This window comes from Cyprinodon tularosa, unplaced genomic scaffold (genome assembly GCF_016077235.1).
Source record: "Cyprinodon tularosa strain WSP-4 unplaced genomic scaffold, ASM1607723v1 ctg101, whole genome shotgun sequence".
Taxonomy (NCBI): domain Eukaryota; kingdom Metazoa; phylum Chordata; class Actinopteri; order Cyprinodontiformes; family Cyprinodontidae; genus Cyprinodon; species Cyprinodon tularosa.
In genome coordinates this window covers 386,524-408,845 of record NW_024037794.1, presented here as the reverse complement: position 1 = coordinate 408,845, position 22,322 = coordinate 386,524, and the positions used below count along the sequence as shown (strand labels likewise).

Below are 22,322 nucleotides of genomic sequence, written 5' to 3'. Positions count from 1 at the left end.
TGAGTGTCATACTTATTTCTGCCCAATCATGTTAATATCTTTTTTTCCTAGTTACGCTCTTAAAATTAAATGCTGACTTTAGAAACCTGGTCCATTAGGGTAACAAAGAGACAAAGTACCATGCACCCACAGCCTTGTACCCTGAGGGGACTTTAAGAGTGATCAATTAACCTAATACTCATAGTTTGGACTGCAAGTAGAATTGATGTACCTGTAAAGAGCTTCTGTATTATTACTGAAAACTCAAAATCTTTTCCTAAATTGCGTCAGGGAATCACATCCACTCTACCACCAATATTATCCCTCTGACCAAATTTACAAAGCCCTATATTCTGAATTTGCATTAAACTATTCATACTTATAAGGTCGGGCTGTTTAGAAATAAAATAAAAGATCTAAAATACCCATAAAAACAGGGAGACAGATGGGGCTTTGAAGAGCGGCACAAAACATCAGCTTAAAGGTATTACTGCATGCTGACAGGTTGTCCTACAAATAAAAGTCAGGATTAAAATAAACCAGTGGCCTGAGAATTAGGACTTCAAAGAAAATAAAAAAAAAATATCAGGGCTATGTTGAATGCCAAAGCACAGACTAAAAACCACAAGAAGTTGAAGGAAATTATGAGCAGGTAAGTTTCTTAAAAGGAACTTTGGGACCTCTGGTGGAGAAAAGGGGTAATGCAGGAGGAAACAGCACAGTTCATCTGAATTGATTTATGAAGCTCAATATGCATCAAGTTTAATATATAGAATACAAATGTCTCAACGATCATGGTTATAATTAAAAGGACATGTTTAAGTGTTTTCCTTAATCATGAATCATTTCAGATCTTGTTCCACCTAGACGTGTTTGTGGTGTTGTGTCCATCAGTCCATTTATAATCTGCCACTTACACTGATCAGGGATCATTATGAGTGTAGCAGGTTTAACAGGAGGACCCAAATACGCCTCTGCCCTGCGACACTGCATCTTATCGAAGGACAGGAGTGACATTTGTTCCTCTTGTTCTGTCAGGGTGGGTTGTTAGGCATCACCTCTGAGCTTGCCTCCAATTATTAACCTTGCCACCCTATCTCTAAGACCAGCCAATGGGAGAATAAGGAGAGTAAGTTTGTCAGGAACTCCTTTTTAATATGATCACCTGACCTCCACAGCTGATGATTCAGTGAATACATGACTTCACTGCTAAGCTTTTCCATTTTAAATCAGTCTAACTCATCGGGTATCTTGTTATAGAACATTTGTTTCATTTACTTTTTTTGTCCCCCCAAATTGGGCTGCACAGTGAAGCAGTGGGTAGCATTGCTGCGTTGAAGCAAGAAGGTTCCAGGTTCAATTCACAGCCTGGGGGTTTGTAAGTTCTCCCTTTTAGGCTGAGAGAGAGACAATCAGCAGGGTACACTCGGGTACACAAATAAGAAAGCTTCTATTAATACTTGCTCCATTGTAGAGTGACACATACTGAAGAGTGTGGGTTCTCTCCGGGTACTCCGGCTTCCTCCCACAGTCCAAAAACATGACTGTAAGATTAAATGGCTTCTCTAAATTCTCCTTAGGTGTGAATGGTTGTGTGTCTCTGTGTTGCTCTGCGATAGACTGGTGATCTGTCCAGGGTGTACCCCGCCTCTTGCCCGTTGACAGATGGAGATAGGCACCAGCACCAGCAGGGATAAAAATGACAAAAAATGGATGGATAGATGCCCCAAATTAAGCATCAACATTTTAACCTCCCCTGTAACACACCCTTTACCCTCACCCAAACTCCCAAAGCCTCTCTGTGATGCGCTTGTTTGTTAACCTGTAAGCCAGTCTAAATACTGCTCTTTAAGTCACAACAATCCATACAGGTGATAATTTCCAACAGTGTTTTTTTACCTCTTAATAACATGACCGACGCAGAGACAGTGGTGCCTCACGAAATTCTGACAGCATCAAATATCTTGCTTTGAGGTCCGTAGTGTCTGTAGCCATGGAAACTCTTTTTGTTTTATGCCTATCAAACAGAACATTGAGCAGCTAAGGACACACCCTGAGGCACTCCTTAAATACCAAACAGAAATAGAAACACAGATCTCTTACCTTTCCAAAAGCCTTTCTGGAAACCTGTTGGTGTACAATGCATATGTTTTATTTTTTGGGTTGACAGAGAGAACAATCGGAAGCGTACGCTCTGGTAGACAAAAAAAGAAAGCTCCCATTAAAACTTGCTCCATTGTTGAGTGACACATGTTGAAGCTCAGGTGAATGCAGCTGACGTCCACTTGAAAGGGCTGACGTTTGGAGGGAGTGTCTGGATTCTGCCTGAGAAAAATCACAGTAAAGAAAACACTGCCGGTAGCTGGATTCAGATTTGTTTAAGCCAAGAAAATGTTCGTGGTTAGGTTTGTGGTTTAACTTCTGGATTCTGCTGTGGGAAGTTATGCTATATGGAAATGAAGAAGTTATGGGAGCTCCATCGGTCTCTTACAAATTGGCTCCTTCAGTCAGGTAAAAGTTCTGGTGGTGGTGTGGTGACCTTTTTTGAATAGAACCAGCTCATTTTAAAAAACAAAGCAAAAAATTCAATTGAGAGGTATGTCTGAATTACGCATTTTATGTATTTCTAATCATATAAATTGACTTTGTAACGTCATCTTCTAAATTGTCTTCTTTTGTTGTTACTTGATGACTTTACCAAATGCATACTTTAACAAATGCATGTGATCATACCAGATCAACAAACGTTTTATTTTGTATTTCTCTCCAAACCATCAGTAATTGCAATCTAAAATGGTTCACTGGGTCTAAATAAAGGTTTATTGTGATAATTCTATCTTCTGAAAAGGAATAATCTGCATCTTAATTCCAGTATATTTTGTTCACCCTTTTATTTGTGGAATCAGTTTCCATAGTATAAGTTTTTATTCTTTTTAGAGGAAGGCAGTTTCTCCTTGATTGTTTGCAGTTAAACTTAGACACCAAATGGAGGTATCATATTGCATGATTTCTTTACAAACCTCTGGTTTCAGGATATTAACACTGCAATGGAAACTTCAACACAGTATAACACAATAACCTCTGTTTGCTTTTCATCACTGGCATGCAGGCAGCTTCAGAAATGTTTTCCTTCTGTAGTTCCGACACAAATCTAAATACTGTACTGAAGAGCCAATATGTATTAAACTTAGTGTATTAATAAAGCTTTTAAGACTGTTTGTGATATCAAAGCAGTTGCTCTTGGATATTTTAATGCTCTGTATTTTTAGCCTTCCTAGAGGATAGAGAACACTTCTGTGCCTCAGAGATAGAAATCTTTTACTCTAAATGATCACCAGATAGGAAGAAGGCATTACTGAAAAGCAAACAAGATAAAATAGACAGATTTTAGTATGCAAATGCAAATTGTGACAAATTCCATGAATTTTGACTTTTGAAGGTCTGATGGAAATGATATTGAATAGTTGGATCAAAATTGCCTCTTTTTCATTCAGGAGAAAACAGGTGGAGGTCCTCACCATCTGTGAAATGTAGGGATTGAAGCTAAATGTTGTGTTTTGGTATTTTGTTGTTGGAGGGATTTGGTCAAGACAATTGAAGCAATCCTAGTGTAGGTACAAACCGATCTTAATCCCTTAGAAAACCTGTAGAGTGTATGGCCCCGTTTATTATATATATATGATGACAATTAAGGTAATCCTGGTGCGTTAAGAATGGTCTGCCTCCTAGGAAGGGTGTAGGGAACCACGCTGACCTTAAATCACGGATATCTGAAATTACCAGATGAAATCAGTTCATTTTCATGTGTACAGCGACTCGGTAAGCACACCACACACCAAGGCAAGGCAAGGCAAGGCAATTTTATTTGTATAGCACAATTCAGTACATGGACAATTCATAGTGCTTTACATGAATTCGATAATAAAATAGAAGAAAAATAAAAGCAGAATATAGTAAAAGAACCAACAGATTTAATTTCGAAAAATTCAGATGTCAGACTGAAAATCTCATAAAACCTCTCAAGATTTTATGTAAGTTAAATAAAACTAAACATGGCAAATTGAGAAGGAGCAATGATGCAGATTAATTTTAACAGATAATAAAAAATCTAATGAGAAAAGGCCTTGATTAAAGGCGTACATAAAGTTTAAAAGTCACCCAATAATTATGAGATCTTTCTGTGTACAGTAGATTATGGCTGGTTGCAAGTATCCGGACAGCCTCGACTCTGGGTCTCTGAGCAAGACCCTTAACCCCACACTGCTCCCAGGGAACCTCACAATGGCAGCCCACTGCTTCCCAAGGGGATGGGTTAAAAGCAGAGGGAAATTAACCCATTGTGTTGGGTTGTGACGATACTAAACTTTTCAACTCAATACCGATACTAAGTAAATATTCGATACTCGATGTAATTTTCGATACCACAAGGATAAAAACAAAAGCTCCAAAATTCAACAGAAATTATTTCATTAATAAACAAAATACAATAAATAGATTAATAAATACAATAAACAATATTTTGAGGTTGTATGCTTTGCACAATATTAAGCAAGCTTGATAAAAAAAACTTTAATTTTAAATTATAATGAAGTGTTCCTGCCTTGGCTATGCTTTGCACACATAACAATGACACTAGCCAAACCAGTTAAAAAACAAAAATAATTCTCAGCAGCTGCACCTGTTACAGAAAAAAAGTCTGAAACCGAAAAGTGCACAGAATTATTCAATCACACAGTGTTCAGAAAGTGCATTTTCCTCTAATCTGTGCATAAGATGAATGACTGTTTAGGTGCCACTGGTGGTAGCAGTGTATCGATACTTTTGAAAATAAGTATTGTATCCGGATACAACTTTTCAGTATCGATACTTTTGACAACCCTAGTGACAATAAAGGGATTTACATAACATTACATGAAATCAATAAGATTATTTTATTTTTCACTTTGATACTCACAATAAAATGTATTTTTTAATCTGTTCATTTCTGTTATAACACAAATTTTTAAGGTTAGGTAAGGTGTTTTTATATATTTAAATAAGTCATAAACTGGTATTTTTCACAATCCTTCTGAAATCATATTTAGGTCAATGATTAATCAGTTTTAAGAGGTTATAGAGAACCCTTTTCATGCCCTTTTATTCTAGCAGGGGTGTACAGAATCTGACTTGTGTTTATGTGTTTTTATGTGGATGCAACTTTGGCAACATTTGCAATTTGCTGTGGTTCATTTACCACCGTCTCCTGGTCTCTCCAGATAAAATGTTACACAAGTAGCAAAACTTACTGAATACCTACAGTTTAGTCCTTGTTTCTTAGAAATATGGTGGAAAAGAGACAGACGAGAAGAAACCAAGCGGGCTAATGTTAGTGCCCTCTTAAAAATTACAAATATCAGTGAGAAGGAAAGCCTGCCATTGTTCTTTTTTTTCTGGTTTGAACCAAGCGCCCACATGAAAGGGGGCAAAAACAGCCGTTTGTATGCTCCAGATTGTCCAACAGGTTTTTGATTGAGGCCTAACAGCAACAAATATGTTTAAACATGAAATAGCCTGATTTCCAGGTGATATCTTTAAAGTATACAATGTTAAATGATCAGGAGATGAATTCAGTGATACAGATCATTGATCTGTCACACCAGTGGACATTCACCATTCCTGTGTTTGTTGTGTTACATAAGACTTTCAACCTTAACTTTAGTCATGCATCTGATATGTTATTGTTTGTGCGACAAACATAGACCGAATGATGATAATGAAAGATAAGCCTGTCAGAGATTTGATCCAATTCATTGTTTATAGTAGTGAGAAGTGATACAAAGGAGCTGATAAGTTTCTGAGATTTTTGTACAATTATTTCACTTTTGTCAACAATGAAAATTTTAGGAGTGTGAATTATTTTACAGAGTGAAGAAACCTGGTTTTGGTGTTACATATGCAATGTGGCTGAAGACACACCTAATTATTGTCCTCCTTGCAGGTAAGGTCTAACATCATCCACTGTATGACTAACGACTTCAACAAAGGTTATTTGCTAACAACGCAGCAGAACCTATAATCAACCCCCATTTATAAAGCATGACGTCCGCATTCTGCACAGTGCAGCATACCTACACAGGCTAAATTCCTTTGCTTTTTGTGACTGTAACCTGTTTAGCTACTTTAATTCCAGTCTGACTCAAAGTACACATCAACACCTCCGAGGGACAGCTTGTAATCTAACAATTGACAAATGACTGAGTTGTGTGACTTTTCTTGACCAGAAGTCCCAGCCCCAACTGACTACTTTATAACATTTATTGATCACTTTGGTTTGGTTTAAATCTTTTACCTGGTTAGTTTAGGGAAGCCTGGAAGTCTTATTGAAAACCTCAGCCAGACTTAGAGATACAGTATAACCCCTTACTCTAGCTGTTTTATTTCTTCAATCAGGTCAAGCTTTTGGTGAGCTAAGCTCCACTACTCCTTCCACCGTTACCACGGGTACAACAGCTGCACAAACTTCAAGTAAGTACAATATTAGGGCTTTTACAGCCTAAACTGAGATATAGGATAGAACTGAAAATAACAACACGTATGGGAAAAAGGGGATTATAGATTATACAATACAGATTTTAAACTATTTCTTTCTAATCTCTTTCTAATAATTTCTCTACATGTATTTATCCATAGGCAATGGTAGAATAAAATATGCAATAGAAAATATGAAAGGTGGCCACTGATCATACAAGCATGCTAGAAGTGAAAGAATAAGTATGTTGAACAAAAATCCTAAATAACAAAGTATTAAAAAATAAAAGATAACGACAGCAGGTTTTTATTATTCAACGGGTGAAACATTTGTCGGCTTGAGCTCCTATACTGCAGGTGAAGCATAGGAGCTCATGTAATGATTTTAGCTGTAGAAAAGAGAAACAAACACAACTGAAAAAGTGAACTGAGTATTTCATCAATATACACTAATTAGAAATAGTAATTTCCTTTATTAACTAGATAGTCAACAGATTACTCAGCAGCTAAGCTTTGCAGATACAACATTTGAGACTTTAGTTTTGTATTGAAGTTTGCATATTTGCAGCTAAAGCTTCTGATAATCAATCTCGTACTGTTTATTTCATTATTTCAGCAAATACAACCACTGAACAGACAGGAGGTAAACACAAGACAAATTCATCTCACCTTAATATTGTATCCACTGGGGTCCAGAGAGGAACATGTTTCCCCAAGGATTTACATTTTGACATTCTTCTCCTTTATGTTATTTATCTTTTTATGCTAGTGTTTTACTTCCTTGATGTCACTGTTGATGTCACTGGACCGAGGAGAAATGAAACTGAAATCACTGCCTGGGTACGCAACCAAAAACGTTAAAGACCATCCTATTATACCACACTACCTTTCAGATCTTAAGCCTTTAAATAAATGAGATCATTTGATTATTTTCCCGCAGCTTGACCAAGTTTTCCGCAGTAAGCTCAGCGAATGCTTGTTCTCAAACACAGGACCAACAACTGCTGCATCCACATCTCCACAAACTTTAAATGTGACTGAACAATCAACAACACCACAGATTCACAATTCAACAACAACTGCATTTTACAATGTAACGCAAAACTTTAACTCAACTACAAATGCAACGACAGACTTAAATGGCAATATGACAACAGCTGCAACAACGTTAAATAGCAACAACACCACGACAGCTGCAACAACATTAAATGGCAACGACACCACAACAGCTGCTACAACATTAAATGGCAACGACACCACAACAGCTGCTACAACATTAAATGGCAACGACACCACGACAGCTGCAACAACGTTAAACGGCAACGACAGCACGGCAGCTGCAACAACGTTAAATGGCAATGACACCACATCAGCTGCAACAACGTTAAATGGCAACAACACAACAACATCTGGAATGTTACATGGCAACGACACGACAGCTGCAACAACGTTAGACAGAAATAACATAACTACAGCTGCAACAGTGTTAAATGGCAACAATACAACAACAGCTGCAACAACGTTAAATGGCAACAACACAACTACAGCTGCAACAATGTTAAATGGCAACAATACAACAACAGCTACAACAGTGTTAAATGGCAACAACACAACAACAGCTGCTACAACGTTAAATGGCAACAACACAACTACAGCTGCAACAACGTTAAATGGCAACAACACAACTACAGTTGCAACAGTGTTAAATGGCAACAACACAACTACAGCTACATCAGCGTTAAATGGCAACAACACAACTACAGTTGCAACAGTGTTAAATGGCAACAACACAACTACAGCTACAACAACGTTAAATGGCAAGGAAACAAGTACAGCTAAAACAACGTTAAATGGCAACAACACAACTACAGCTACAACAACGTTAAATGGCAAGGAAACAAGTACAGCTAAAACAACGTTAAATGGCAACAACACAACTACAGCCACAACAGCGTTAAATGGCAAGGAAACAACTACAGCTACAACAGCGTTAAATGGTAACAACACAACTACAGCCACAACAAAGTTAAATGGCAAGGAAACAACTACAGCTAAAACAGCGTTAAATGGCAACAACACAACTACAGCTACAACAAAGTTAAATGGCAAGGAAACAACTACAGCTAAAACAGCATTTAATGGCAACAACACAACTACAGCCACAACAGTGTTAAATGGCAAGGAAACAACTACAGCTAAAACAGCGTTAAATGGCAACAACACAACTACAGCTACAACAAAGATAAATGGCAAGGAAACAACTACAGCTAAAACAGCGTTAAATGGTAACAACACAACTACAGCCACAACAGCGTTAAATGGCAAGGAAACAACTACAGCTAAAACAGCGTTAAATGGCAACAACACAACTACAGCTGCACCTACAATCTTGAAAGACAAAACTAAAACTACAGCGTCACAAAGCAACAGTCCAACCACAGCTACAAGTTCAACATTAACAAGCAACAATCCTACCACCAGTGTAACATCTACAACATTAACAAGCAACAGTCCAATGACTACCCAAACAACCATGCTCATATCGACAAGTCTGCCAAAGTTAAGGAGGAAACGTTTTGCCCGGGAGATCAACAGCAATTTACCACAAAGCAGGTAGGATAACCTACTTCATAATAAATCTGAAATATGGTCATTCTTCATTACAAGTGACAAATTATTCACGATTTATAATTCCTAAATTTGAAAGCTCTCTATATAATTTCATCCGCTTCTTTGATTTTCAGCAATGACTCATCTTTGCTTTTTCAAGTAAGTTGATAAGTGCATGTAGCAGAAGATTTTTTTTTATAATTTCTTACTAATGAGAAATATTGTAAGACTCAGATTGGTTTATGTTTAAACAGGGAATGGAGGTTTCCTGCACAAAGTAAGTGGATAGTAGAAACAGATACAGCTATTGAGTTTTGTTCTTACTAAAACTGATTATATGTTTCAGTCAGACCAAGTGCACCGTCCTGCTTAAGCTGAGTAACAAAATACCATCATGCTGTATCCTTCGAACTCTCTGTGCGGCCAGTAAAAATTCCTCTGACATTCACGTGGTGGGGCACAGGGTAGATGAACGGAGTGAGTATTTTATCTTTTTTTATTATCTTTAAGCCAGTTTCAGATGCTCCTTATATGTCATAAACTCTTGGCATCTCTCAACAGATTCAGTTCATATAGGATGCAATGAGAGCTCAGGAGAGCCAAACAGCTGCATCTATTCTGGTCCGCTGGGTGCATCATGGTAAGGGTTTTACCGTTTGCTAAGCAAGTTTAAGACAGCAATGACACAGCAGAGATCAATGAATTGGAAAAATGGAAATGTTTCATAAGTGACAGAAATAATTAAAAGACAACTGGGCTTTATATGCTCTCTTGTATGGATAACATGTTTTTTTTTTTTTTATACAGCTTTTATTTTATGCTGTTATTTGTATTCCTAAAAAAGACAGTCCAGCTCAGTTTTAAGGTCCTAATCCAATTTAATTTTTTTATATAGTTCAATAGTTTTTTTCCCCTGTTAATCTTGCAAATAACTGGGATTATGCATATGAAGTTAAATTAACAAATGTAACATAAAATGATGTTTTTCTTTTTACAGTGAGGACTCTGGGCCTAAATACGTCATTACTACAGGAAACTCAACAGTCTGTGGTACAGGTGTGCTCTAATGTTATTTTGTTTTAAACATACCTGGAAAATATCAGATTATATAAATATTTTCCTCACATGCTTATTTGTCCTGAACATTTTTTTTTATGAAGAATTATTCTGTGTGAAAACAACCAAGATACATCACAATGCAGAAAAACAAATGTAGCCATATCATTTAACATTGTCGTTTTATTTGATAATGCACGACAACACATAAAAACATGAATTTCAGGAGCAAATAAAGGATATTATTGTTAACATTCAGCACATGGAGGCTGTGGGAAAGGTTAGGGGTGGGACAGTCTTTCATGTCCATTACAATTACGGGTGACGCCATGTGTTACAAGAGCAATTTGATATATAATTTTTAGTTTGACTAAACATAAAATATTAGCCCAGTGTGGACAATACTAATGGTTTTCTTGTTTTTATTTGTTATTTTATTTTCAGGAGAATGTAACTGCTCTTCACACTGCAACAGATCTGGTTAGCATTTTACAGACCAAACATACCTCTCCTTTGTTGTCAAAATAAATACAATATATAACAATTATTATCATATCATATTATTATATTATAATATTTTTGTTCTCAGATGCATACTTCACTTTATCCATTTCACTACAAAATTCAACAATGAACTCTTCATTTGTAACATCTCTGGTAACGTCCTGTTAACACCTTTTTTAATAACAGCTCACTTTAAAAACTTGTTGCATCAGAGGGTGATATTAACTTATAATTACAGATTTCTAAGCTGGGACAAACACCAAACTGCTCCATCGATATAAAGTGAGTTTTCTCATTTTGTTAAGAATTATAACAGAAAACAAGATTTACAAAGATAGTACAACTGAAATATAACTCATGTTCTTTTTATGCAGCGGTACATGCCAATTATTGGCTACGATTGCATATCAATACAGGGTAAGACATTTTTAAACGTTACTTAAATGTATTTGTGTCAATGTAAGGTATCTAGAAATACAAAAGATAAGTCTTAAAAAGTTCTAGAGATAAAAGAGTCGATAAATCCTAACGAAAATATTACAAAAAATTGCTTGTTTTTATTTTTATTCATGCTCTTATTTTCAAATTTCAGAGCACCAGTGTGAACTGTGAAAGAACAGCAACAAAGTAAGTTATCAAACCACTGCAATTTATCACAGGAGTTTATAAAAGCGCATTTTATTTCAGTAATTCCAATCAAAATACTGTATAGATCAGGGGTCTTCAGCAGGGACCCCTAATTATATATATTGTATGAAATTGTGTTATATCAAACTGGTCCTATAGTCACTTTATTAGAGATGGTGTCATTAACGAACGTAATTTCTTCCTGGGATTATTGAAGTATTTCTGATTCTGATTCCTCGTTGATGGGACAGGTTTTGTGAATGAAACGGTTTAAAGCTTGAAAGAGTGTGTTGCTGAATGTTTGCATTGATGACTGAAAGACATCTTCTGCCTCCATTTATCTGTTTACTTCAGTGTGTTGAATTTGAGTTAATGCGTATTTAAAAACATTTCAATTAGTGGAAAAAAATGCAGGGGGGAATATAAAAAAAAAAGTCTAATCAACCAAAACTTTTGTGACCCCCATGCAGTACCTCCGTGGACCCCCTAGGGGTCGCGGACCCCCTGTTGAGGACCCCTGGTATAGATGAATTAGACACATACTGATATATCTGTGATTATTGTTTTTACTAATATTATCAAAACTTAGACCTAACTAGAACCAAACTAATCAGTTTCCAGAGATGGGTACTGAATAGTTACATTTGGGTACTAAATAGTTACATTTAATTGAGTTACCTTTCGAGAAATATGTACTTTAAAGAGTACTCTGCTCTGTACATTTTACTCGAGATTACAATGTGTTTTGTAAATTTACATGATGTTTAAAAACATTAAATCTGATTTTATGGCCAGAGTAGCCTTTTTCCAATTATTATTTTCCTCTTACTATTGAATGATGGCTACTTTTTACTTTACTTGAGTAAAAATATTAGGAATTAGTTCTAGTTTTACTTGAGAACAATTGTTGAGTGCTATACCCACCAATTTATACTTTACACAATCACAAGGAAAACTGCAGACCTGCAGCAGACAGTTATTGATATATTTCATCTAAACATGGCTGTTCATAGTAAGTTCAGTGGAAGGAAAAACTGAGGTATAGAAAGTTGCTTAAAGCAATAGTGATAAAAACTGAGAGGATTGTGAAGCTAAGACATTCTGGAGTTCAAATGACATTTTAACAGCAACAGTATAATCCTAGATTCTACCCTTCAGCCACTCATCAGCGAATGGCCTAACAGTCAGTTAGTCAGGCACCACAGTAAACAATAATGTTTTCAATACAGATTTTAAAGCAACTAACAATTCCTGTACATCTTCTGGCTCCAGACTTGGGGAGCATAGAAAGGAGCTGCTGCCTCACCTTCATTTATATTCAATAAAATTGAGCATTATTGAAAGGTTAGCTTATTCCAGTAATTTTTTTTATCAGATAAAGTAAATCATATTGAATAACAACAAACAAACAGATTGTTGTTTTGAAGCCTTTATTTCTGCTATTTACAGGGATCTTAAATGCACTTATTTTCAAAAGACATTTTATTTTACAAATTAGCCTTATTGGAATATATATTTTGAATTATAAAGTCGGGAAAGACAAGAGCGGTCTACTTGGTTCATGTTCCATAAGCACATTAGGAATGTATCTTGGACCTGTACCATTCATATGTTAAAAAAAACGTAAAAACATTTTAAAGACTAAAAAAGCAAAATAAGTGTCCAGGATACTAAAAACATGTTTTTCATGATCCAATGGCTTGCAGAAGGTCAGAGAAAACATCAGAACTTTTAAAGAGCTGCATTTGTTCGATTTGTTGGGTTTTTGTATTGTATAAAAAAACATCGAAATGATCACACCCACCAAAAATAACGTCATTGCTTTTTTGTCTTGTTTCTACAATAATTCCTTTATTCTTGCAATGTTTCAATGTAATGTTGGGCTGGTTCATTTAGACTTCATTTAGTTTAAAATCAATTTCATGCACGGTCTTTAGTCCTATTAAGTCCTGCTGGATTCTGATGTTATATGCTCATGTTGTTTGTATAAGTGAAATTAAGACATATTCAATCAGCTCTACTTGCACTACTTCTGTATTATTTTCCTATATTTTAATCACGTAAAACACTTTGCATTGTTTTTGTACTGAATTGTGCTATATAAATAAATTTGCCTTGCCTTGCCTTGCCTTGACCTAGAATTATCTGTAAGCCTATATGCTAATGTATCTTTATTTTCTTTTTTACATTGAAGGGAAATCTGCCGAGTGATTTTAGGCTTTGCCCAAGAAGTCCCAATTTGTTCAGTGGCTAAAGCTGTTTGGGATGTTTTTCTACCTGAAGAAAAAATCCATTATGATGGACGAGTGAGGAGAGCAGGTGAGTGCCCGAACCAATTTAATAAAAGTTGATTCTATATCGAAATGTCTGTTAAGGCTCTGTGAGTTTCATTAACTCCTGTGTTATGTTGCAGCGATTTGTGGAAGTGAAGAGATCAGTGCCAGCTCGCTGGACTACCAGTTCACTTATGTGGACAGGGACCTAAAGCGTGCAAACTTTTGCAGCAAAGCAGAGGGATCTAACCTCCTTAAATGGTTTGTATAAACTCAGTTTATAAATAGTCCTTGAGATATATTCACTTAGATTGAAACTGATGTACTTTGAAATAATACCTTTTTTTTTTTACATCTTTCTTAATTGCAGCAAAACTGGAGAAAACTTGCTTGTGAATTTAAAGGAGAACTGTACTTTCAGCTTTATACCCACCACAAATGCTCCGAATGTGACAATTAATTCCAATGTGACTGACCTCAATGCAACAACAAGCCCAAATGTCACCATTAGCCAAAATGTGACTACCTTAAACACCACAGCTAGTCCAAATGCCACAATTAGCCAAAATGTGACTACCTTAAACACCACAGCTAGTCCAAATGTCACAATTAGCCAAAATGTGACTACCTTAAACACCACAGCTAGTCCAAATGTCACAATTAGCCAAAATGTGACTACCTTAAACACCACAGCTAGTCCAAATGTCACAGTTAGCCAAAATGTGACTACCTTAAACACCACAACTAACCCAAATATGACAAATAGCATTAATGTGACAACAGTAAACCCTAGCAACCACACCTCAAGTCCAGGAAACAACACAACCACATCTGGAGGAAAACCGACATCGAACACAACGGATGTGTCAGTTTCTGTGACTACCACCGGGAGTTCGGCTACAAATGGAGACGGTGCATTTTCAAATTACTATTTTATCAATTTTAGTTTATGCATTTTACATTACAGATATTTGAAACAGTATTCAATTTCCTTTTTTTCTTGCTGCATCTGCACTTTAAAAAATGCCTGTTTTGAAATGATTTGATAAAATAACCCTAAGTTGTCAAAACTGTTTAAGTAGGTTACATGAAAATCAAGGTTTAGAGCATTTCCTGGTGTGCAGCAATGCTTTGATAATGTCCAAATTTGGACTTTGATTCAACCAATCTACATATTTAAATATTTAAACTTCCCCTTAACCCTAATATAATATGTCATAGCTTTGGGATAGGTGTATTTTGTTACGTGTGTTTTTTTTTAGTAAATGTCAAAAGGCAATACTGATAAAAGAAAAAGAAAAAAATCACACAGCATAATGCTGCCACCAGTATGCTCCTCTGTGAGTAAACATGTGCTTTCAGCACCTATGTTGCCCTGAGTAATATTTAGGGTTGTGAGTTTATAATTAATATACTAAGCCTACTTGTATTGTTGAAGAGAGGATCATCTCTCTTGTATTTTGTTTTTTCTGCAGCTGAAAGTCAAGCCAAAGAACTGCTTGCACTGACTGAAGACGTTTCCAAACTAACCGCAGAGCAGATAGAGCAGTTGGTTTCACAGCTGGAGAAGCTTTTGTCGGGGCCGACTGTCAGCAAGGAACTGGGAGACACCTCCGTCAACATTGTCAGCAACCTGCTGGATGCTTCAGAAGAAAAGCTGTCAAGCTCCTCTGACAGGTTATATAAACTCAAACTCTACTATGAAAAGTATAAGCCATTAACCATAATGAAACTACTGAGTTTGAAGAAAGTTAGATACAAATAATCAAAGTAAAATGCGGAATTATTTTGGTTATCCAAGCTGGCCTAAAACTTTCAGTTACTTTTCATAGATTTTGTGAACTAATGTATTTTTAAAATATCAAATAAGATTGATTATATGTATGACTCCAACTTCTTACTTTATTTTCCCCAGGATCATAGGGATTGTTGATACGGTGGGATTAAAGTTGGTGATTGAAGAAAGTACAGAGAGCCTGCTGTATCCCTCTCTAGCTGTCTCCGTGAAACCAACAGATGGCACCAACTTTCAAGAGACCATTTTTTCCATCACAGATCCCACTAATGTGCTGGTGAGACTGGGGTTTTCCTCAAGTAAAAGCATATCCCTTATTACTGAAAGTTTGACAACAAATACAGAACTCGGGTTCTGTGTACTTTCACAAAATATTGAAGTATATACTCTTCTTTCAATATTTTCATCAAAAGTTTAATTTATGAAGTGAAGTTAAAAGGAAGGGATTTAATGCTTGTTAAAGGGGAAAAAAGGTGTGTCTGGAAGAGCCCATTTGTCCATTCTGTATGTCACTCTGTATGCTGCAGGTTCGCGGTAATCCAAGGTTGAAAAGGAGCATGGCAAAAGACTCCATCCCCCAGGGCTCCATTACTTTACCCCCTTCCCTAACTCAAAATCTAACCATCGAGGAACAAAAGCTGATCTCCAGAGTCCAGTTCAATTTTTACCAGAAGAGCTCTGTCTTCCAGGTCTGTATATTCAATAAGCATTGTTGATAAGAGAAAAAAATGAAGTGCAAAAAACATGATGTTGAAACATGATGAAAAATGTTTAAATAGAAAATGCACAATGATTTTCCTTACAAACCTTCAATATCTTTTATCCCTGCATTAAACCACAGGATGGCTCTTTAGGAGAAAAAAGACTTAACAGTGGAATCTTGGGAGCAAGTGTGGCCAACCTTTCAATCAAAGGACTGGAGGACAATGTTATAATTCGCCTGAGAAACATAGAACCTGTTCCGGTGGGTCTAATTCGCACAGGAAATTTTCAATATTTAGCACAGATCAGACCACATGAGATAAGGCATAAATAAACGCTGAATATTTGTTATTTTCCCAAACTGCAGGCTAATTTTGTGGCAGTATGTGTTTTCTGGGACTTTGCATTTAACGGTAAGTTTTAAAATAAAAACACGTGAATTTTATCTAAAGTAAAGAAATAAAGACATAATGTTTTTTTTCTTAAACTGCTGTGTTTCCTGCAGATGGTTTGGGTGGCTGGAACTCAGACGGCTGCTTTGTCCAAAAGTCCACAGACAATGAGACAGTTTGTGGCTGCAGCCATTTAACCAGCTTTGCAATCTTGCTTGTAAGAGCCCTCTCAGCTGTTCCAGCACTTGTTCCCCCCCTTTTTCATGTCTATTTGGCATTAAGGTCATTCTAACTTCTTTAATTTGGTTTGTCTTTCTTTAAGGACCTCTCCAGAGAGACTCTAACCAGCCGTCTTCAGGCCACCATCCTCACCTTCATCACTTATATAGGTTGTGGACTTTCTGCCATCTTCCTGTCCATCACTCTTCTCACTTACTTGTCATTTGGGTGAGTTGAATAAACATTTTTTATAAAGATCAAAGAGGGTAAATTCATATGTAGAACATTTTTCATATTATTATTTGTAAAAGCAGTCAGTGAAGTCCCTTCAACTGCACGATATGTGCTCGTTAATGTTTAACTTTCATATAAAATCTAAGTACACTGAAAATATCAAAGTATGACTATTTTCAGGGTGTGTCTAAATCCTTTCACCCCAACAGAAAGCTGCGTAAAGACATCCCATCCAAAATTCTGATCCAGCTTTGCCTGGCCCTTCTGCTGCTCAACCTGGTTTTCCTGGTGGACGCTTGGCTGGCTCTCTATCCTGAAGCCGTTGGCCTCTGCATTTCCACCGCCTGGTTCCTTCACTACTTCCTACTGGTTTCCTTCACCTGGATGGGGCTGGAGGGCGTCCACATGTACTACGCCCTCGTTAAAGTCTTCAACGACAACATATCCCACTATATGCTGAAGTTCTCACTGGTGGGCTGGGGAGTCCCTATGATAGTGGTCATTATTGTGATCGCTATTGACAAAAACAACTACGGCCTCGTGTCTTATGGAAAGTTTTCCGACGGCACGAGTGATGACTTGTAAGTTCAGTAAGCTTGAATTAACTCACAATAAGAAACACTAGGAAAGAAACAGCAACATCAAGAGATTTATTTTTTGTGAAACCCAAAGCAAAATTAATTAGTGAAGAATTTTTGGCCACTCTACTTAACTATGTTTCCTTAATTCTCTAAGCTTGAGAGTCAGTTTGGCTAAAGTCTGGACTACAGAGAACGTTACATCAGGGTTGTTTTCTGATTCAGCTTTTCACATTAACTTTGAAATAAAGTAAAATTCATGATCGCCTATAATGATTTGGCAAAGTATTCATGGTTTTCCTGGATATTATGTTAGTCTTTTTTTATTTTAAGAGAAAATGACTTATTTAAAGTAAATTCTTTTGCAGAGTGATAATAAAGATCCTGATTTTTGTTTGAATTTGCAAGATATCGACTGATGTCTTACACATTACTTATAATTCTTACAGGAATAATAGACTGATAACTACTAATGTCATTCTTTATTTCATATTGTTGTTGCTGTTGTCATTCCTTCTTGGCATTGAGTTCAAAACGTGTATGCTTCAGACAAGCAAACTGACAAAACACTAGCTCTTAAAGTGTCAGTCATATTTGATAAATTTGGCTTAATATGTTATGTATCTGTACTCTTTAGATTTAAGTAATATTAGAAGCTCATGAAGACCTATTTCCAGTGATTGAACTTGTTAAATAATCTAATATAAAAATATTTTCTCTTCCTCCTTGTTGTCTTGCAGCTGCTGGATAAGAAACGACATTGCCTTCTACGTGGCGGTTGTGGCCTACTTTTGCGTGATTTTCCTCTTCAATTTCATCATGTTCATTGTGGTCTTAGTCCAGCTGCACCGGATAAAAAAGCAGAACCCTCATAATAGCAAGCATCGCAGCACATTACAAGATGTACGCAGTGTGTTGGGGATCACCATACTCCTAGGCCTCACTTGGGGATTTGCCTTTTTTGCCTGGGGGCCTGTTAATCTGGCCTTTATGTACCTTTTTGCCATCTTCAACTCCCTACAAGGTGAGTTGTTGAAATTTCCAGTTTGCCCATTTACTTAATCAACTGTGCTGTCCCCTAAAGTTTTTTTTTTTGTTTTTTTGTAGGTTTCTTTATATTTGTGTTCCACTGCTTGGTGAAGGAAACCGTCCGGAGGCAGTGGAGGACCTACTTGTGCTGCGGCAAAATGAGGCTCTCGGAAAATTCAGGTAAGTTTGTATCTAATGCCTTCCTTCTGTTTTCATTTTTTTTCCTCCCTCAATTCATTTCAAACATTTTTTTCCATACTTTGTTCAGAGTGGAGTCGCACTGCAACACAGAAAAATACCAAGAAGTCTCCACTGACTTCCTTTACGTCCTCACAAAGCAGCCGACCATCCAGTACCTCTTTTCTGCCCCGCACGCCTTCATTGCAGATGAATGGCATCGGTAAGTGATGATGATAACACCGTCACGCCTTGTTACAAAAAATTATGGCTGACCTTTAACCTGTAACCAGTGGCGTGCACAAGGATTTTTTGGAGGCAGGTGCTCGGGTTGGAAAAAGGGAACCTTATACGTCGCATTGAACCGCCAACAGCCAAACATCGTCTGATACTGACGTTTATCGATCCTCCGCAGTCCAAAATGGCGGCCGGTGGCTTCACTTATTCTGAGCTATCAGCAATCCAGTGAATAAATAGAGATCAGTGGTCCCTGCCTGTAGCCCTGTTCTGCATTCATTGAGAGAGCACAGATCTACACCAAGCAGAACATTTAGCCTCATATTGTGACTCATACACCTATAGTTAAAACTATCGCAACATCTGGATCATTACTAAATTTTAATGAGTTGTGACTTGACAGGAGGCACAGCTCTGATTTAGAAAATACTTTAAATCCATTAATGTTTTCAATTGATCCTAATAACCAACAACATTCCCTTTTATTGTGGTTTTGTCTTCAGTTAAATACCTCTAGACTTTTTGAGTCCAATGCTGAGGCTGTCAATACTCACTGATGCCTCCCTCTGGTGTTATAGATTCTTTAAAAAAGATTATGTGTATCATCACCAAAATTGCATGGATCGTTCCTTGGCATGAGGGACACTTTTATTTGTACGGGAACAAGTACTAAGCAGCGCCATTTTCAGATTGTGTTGCTTTGGTATGAACTCTGAGGACCAGGGAAGTAGAGATTAGACAGATTCACCTGATGCTTATTGTGATGATGATGGAAGGAGAAAGTTAGATTGTGACAGGAGCAGAAAGAAGGGATAGAGTTAGGTGATGTAGGACTACTTCGCTTTAGCAGGTAGGTTGGATGGCTGTAGCAGGTACCTGGGTCTGGATGTGGATGGTTGAAACAGGAAACTGGGCCTGGTATGTGTTGATTGCTTTAATTTCAATATTCAGTTGGAAAAAAAGGTAACATTCAGGATAATTAGTACCATGGTAACACTTTTTCCTCAATTATTAGAACCACTACCAGTAACTATTTGTTAATCTTCTGTCTGGCCTTTGATCCATTTTCATGTTGGCGACCGGGTTCAGGATTTTGATTAAGATATATTTTATACTATCTATGATGCCATTAACTCTACCAGGGTCCCTAGGGTCTTGGGAGGGCAAAAAGAGCCCACAGCCTCATAGATCCAACACTATATCTCACATCGCAGTACACATGAGGTGCTGTTTTACGAATTAAATATTTTGATGATTTCATGAAGCACCACCTGAAGCAAGAAAAAATACATTTACACCTAAATGTTTTTTCTGGGCTGATAAAAATTTAAATCAGATTGTTAATTTGAACACAACGTAATATATTATATAAAGTAAGGAATCTGCTAGCAGTTGCGGGTGGCCGTGTACCACAGAGAATATTTACCTCCATCTGTTTCCGTCCTCTGTCCTATCAAATTGTGCATGGCGCAGGCTTGGTTCAAAAGCTATGGTTTTTTTATATTAATTATATTTATATTCAATATATTGTTGTTTTGGTACATTGCAGGAAATCCGCTAGAAGACAGAATAATCACAGCTGATGAAGAACCGAGGACGGATGTGGTTCTCAACGAGATAAACAGTCAACTCAGGAACCGACGAGGGTCCTGACCTAGAAAGAGAAGCCTGTCTTCTTATTTGTGTATATAATGTAAAATACAAGAGAATATTATTTATGTACGTCATTCTCCATGGCACCTGTATCATTTATAATTGATTTCTGAGAAGTTCTAAGTCTTAAGTTGATATTTGTTTTTATGACGCCTTTTATATATATATATATAAAAAGTTATTTATTTACTTTTAGACAAATTCAGTTACATTTTTTAACAATTTAATGATCTAATGCACTTTATCCAAACAGCTGAAATGACAAAATAAAGTTCACATTTGAGCTGCACATCCTTCTACTTTGCTGTAACTCAGGTGTTTATGATTTTTCTAAGTTTCAAACATAATAGCAAGCATTAAGGTTGAGATGTGCCTTGATAGAATAAAATAGCCAGTTTCTAAATGCAGAAACTTTTTCAGCTACAAGAAAGGCACCAAGTCTGCAGAATTGTACTATATTAAACGGTTGAAGTGAACATGACAAAGGTTACAATATTTAACAAAAAAAAAACTGATACATAAAAGCAGGTCTTTCACGTTTGTCTAATTTGACTTGGAAAGCTTTTATGCAAAAGGATGAAGTAAGACTTCACTCTTTACTAATGAAATAATTTTTAAAAAGCAGAATTTGCTTCCCTAAGCATCTGGCAGAATATGTTTAATGTTGCAGAACATTTTGTAAGACCTATTTTAAACTATCTAGAGAAGGGATCTGCAAACTTTACAGTACAAAGAACCATTTTTTTCTTCAGTCAAACAGAAGCTTCTCCAAGCTGCAAACTGTGACAAAGTTTGCAGGTACCCACCACAGGTAAAGGTTTTTTGAAAATGTCAATTTTTTCCACTCTTAAAAAGCAAATATGCCTTTGTTTTAATATGTGAATTTATAAATAAAAAATAATATATATTTATTAAATATCCGCTTAAGGAAATATGTAGATTTTAAACAACCACTGTGCCATTTAAAATTTTAGGTTTTAAAAATGGAGGGAAAAAAAAAATCAGAACAAATGAGTAGCTAATATTTTTGGAAGATTTGGCTAAATAATTAAAACACTTTTTACCTCAGAAAAATATAAATGTTATACTAAATGTTTTTTTGGGGGGAAATTCAATGCAATTAGTTATGGGAGGAAATGCTAAAACATAAATATTCATTAGTATATAAATAAATAAATACAATTTTTAGCCGAAGTGAAAAAAAAAAATCCAGTGTGTCTAAAGATCGACGCCCCCTAATCTCTCCTCAGGCTGACCTTACAAAACAAATGTATGCAAACATAAACGTACCAAAAAAAGAAAACATTTTCCAGACTATAAGCTGCGTTTTTCCCACATTCTGAACTATGCAACTTATAAGAACGTGCGGCTTTTCCTAACCACCAGAGGGGGAAGTCAAAGTTGAAAATGAATGAATAAGGGACTAATTTTCATTTAGCACAGGAACATGCTATCAATAGGCATGACTCCCCCTAGTGGTTTGGTGGGTGACAGTTTTAGTAGATATCAGCGGCTTATAGCCCGGTGCGGCTTATGAATGTATGTTTCCAGTTTTTCAAGAAAAATTTTATGAGCATGGCTTATAGTGAGGTGCACTCTTTAGTCCGGAAAATACAGAATATATATTTTTTTGTCTTTTAAAGGCGTTTCTCTATTTAATTAAAAGGAACATTCATCAGGTGCACCAAAATCTTAGTATTTCTACCGATCAAACATTAACCTTTTGGTGTTGTTTTTCTGTAAACCTGAA

General features: G+C 36.5%; 2 protein-coding genes across 2 annotated transcripts; both read left to right on the top strand.

Annotated features, from left to right (window-relative positions):
• Nucleotides 1-2,094: 2,094 nt before the first annotated feature.
• Nucleotides 2,095-9,377, top strand: LOC119778475 (uncharacterized threonine-rich GPI-anchored glycoprotein PJ4664.02-like). The gene is made up of 8 exons (XM_038277691.1): nt 2,095-2,490; nt 5,883-5,956; nt 6,409-6,483; nt 7,103-7,129; nt 7,256-7,326; nt 7,427-9,099; nt 9,231-9,255; nt 9,351-9,377. Exons 1-8 carry the CDS (start codon nt 2,423-2,425, stop codon nt 9,375-9,377), a joined length of 2,040 nt encoding a protein of 679 aa, XP_038133619.1. The 5' UTR covers nt 2,095-2,422.
• A 71-nt stretch (nt 9,378-9,448) lies between these two features.
• On the top strand, nt 9,449-21,925 carry LOC119778115 (adhesion G-protein coupled receptor G2). Its single transcript, XM_038277208.1, has 24 exons — nt 9,449-9,573; nt 9,664-9,736; nt 10,094-10,152; nt 10,597-10,632; nt 10,742-10,809; nt 10,895-10,938; nt 11,031-11,073; nt 11,249-11,283; nt 13,478-13,602; nt 13,697-13,817; nt 13,927-14,072; nt 14,124-14,468; nt 15,032-15,233; nt 15,472-15,628; nt 15,879-16,040; nt 16,193-16,315; nt 16,421-16,466; nt 16,559-16,662; nt 16,768-16,892; nt 17,108-17,479; nt 18,217-18,500; nt 18,584-18,685; nt 18,774-18,905; nt 20,469-21,925. The coding sequence occupies exons 5-24, from the start codon at nt 10,783-10,785 to the stop codon at nt 20,570-20,572; spliced, it is 2,799 nt and encodes a 932-aa protein (XP_038133136.1). The 5' UTR covers nt 9,449-9,573; nt 9,664-9,736; nt 10,094-10,152; nt 10,597-10,632; nt 10,742-10,782; the 3' UTR covers nt 20,573-21,925.
• Nucleotides 21,926-22,322: the final 397 nt, after the last annotated feature.

What these genes read in the sequence shown, in the direction of transcription:
- LOC119778115 (XM_038277208.1), top strand. Translation starts at nt 10,783, where the DNA reads ATGAACTCTTCATTTGTAACATCTCTG. An exon ending in AGAAGAGCTCTGTCTTCCAG is followed by an intron (nt 16,041 to 16,192) that starts GTCTGTATATTC and finishes ATTAAACCACAG; the next exon opens with GATGGCTCTTTAGGAGAAAA. An exon ending in CTCACTTACTTGTCATTTGG is followed by an intron (nt 16,893 to 17,107) that starts GTGAGTTGAATA and finishes TCACCCCAACAG; the next exon opens with AAAGCTGCGTAAAGACATCC.
- LOC119778475 (XM_038277691.1), top strand. Translation starts at nt 2,423, where the DNA reads ATGCTATATGGAAATGAAGAAGTTATGGGAGCTCCATCGGTCTCTTAC. An exon ending in AAATTGGCTCCTTCAGTCAG is followed by an intron (nt 2,491 to 5,882) that starts GTAAAAGTTCTG and finishes ATTATTTTACAG; the next exon opens with AGTGAAGAAACCTGGTTTTG. An exon ending in AATTATTGTCCTCCTTGCAG is followed by an intron (nt 5,957 to 6,408) that starts GTAAGGTCTAAC and finishes TTCTTCAATCAG; the next exon opens with GTCAAGCTTTTGGTGAGCTA.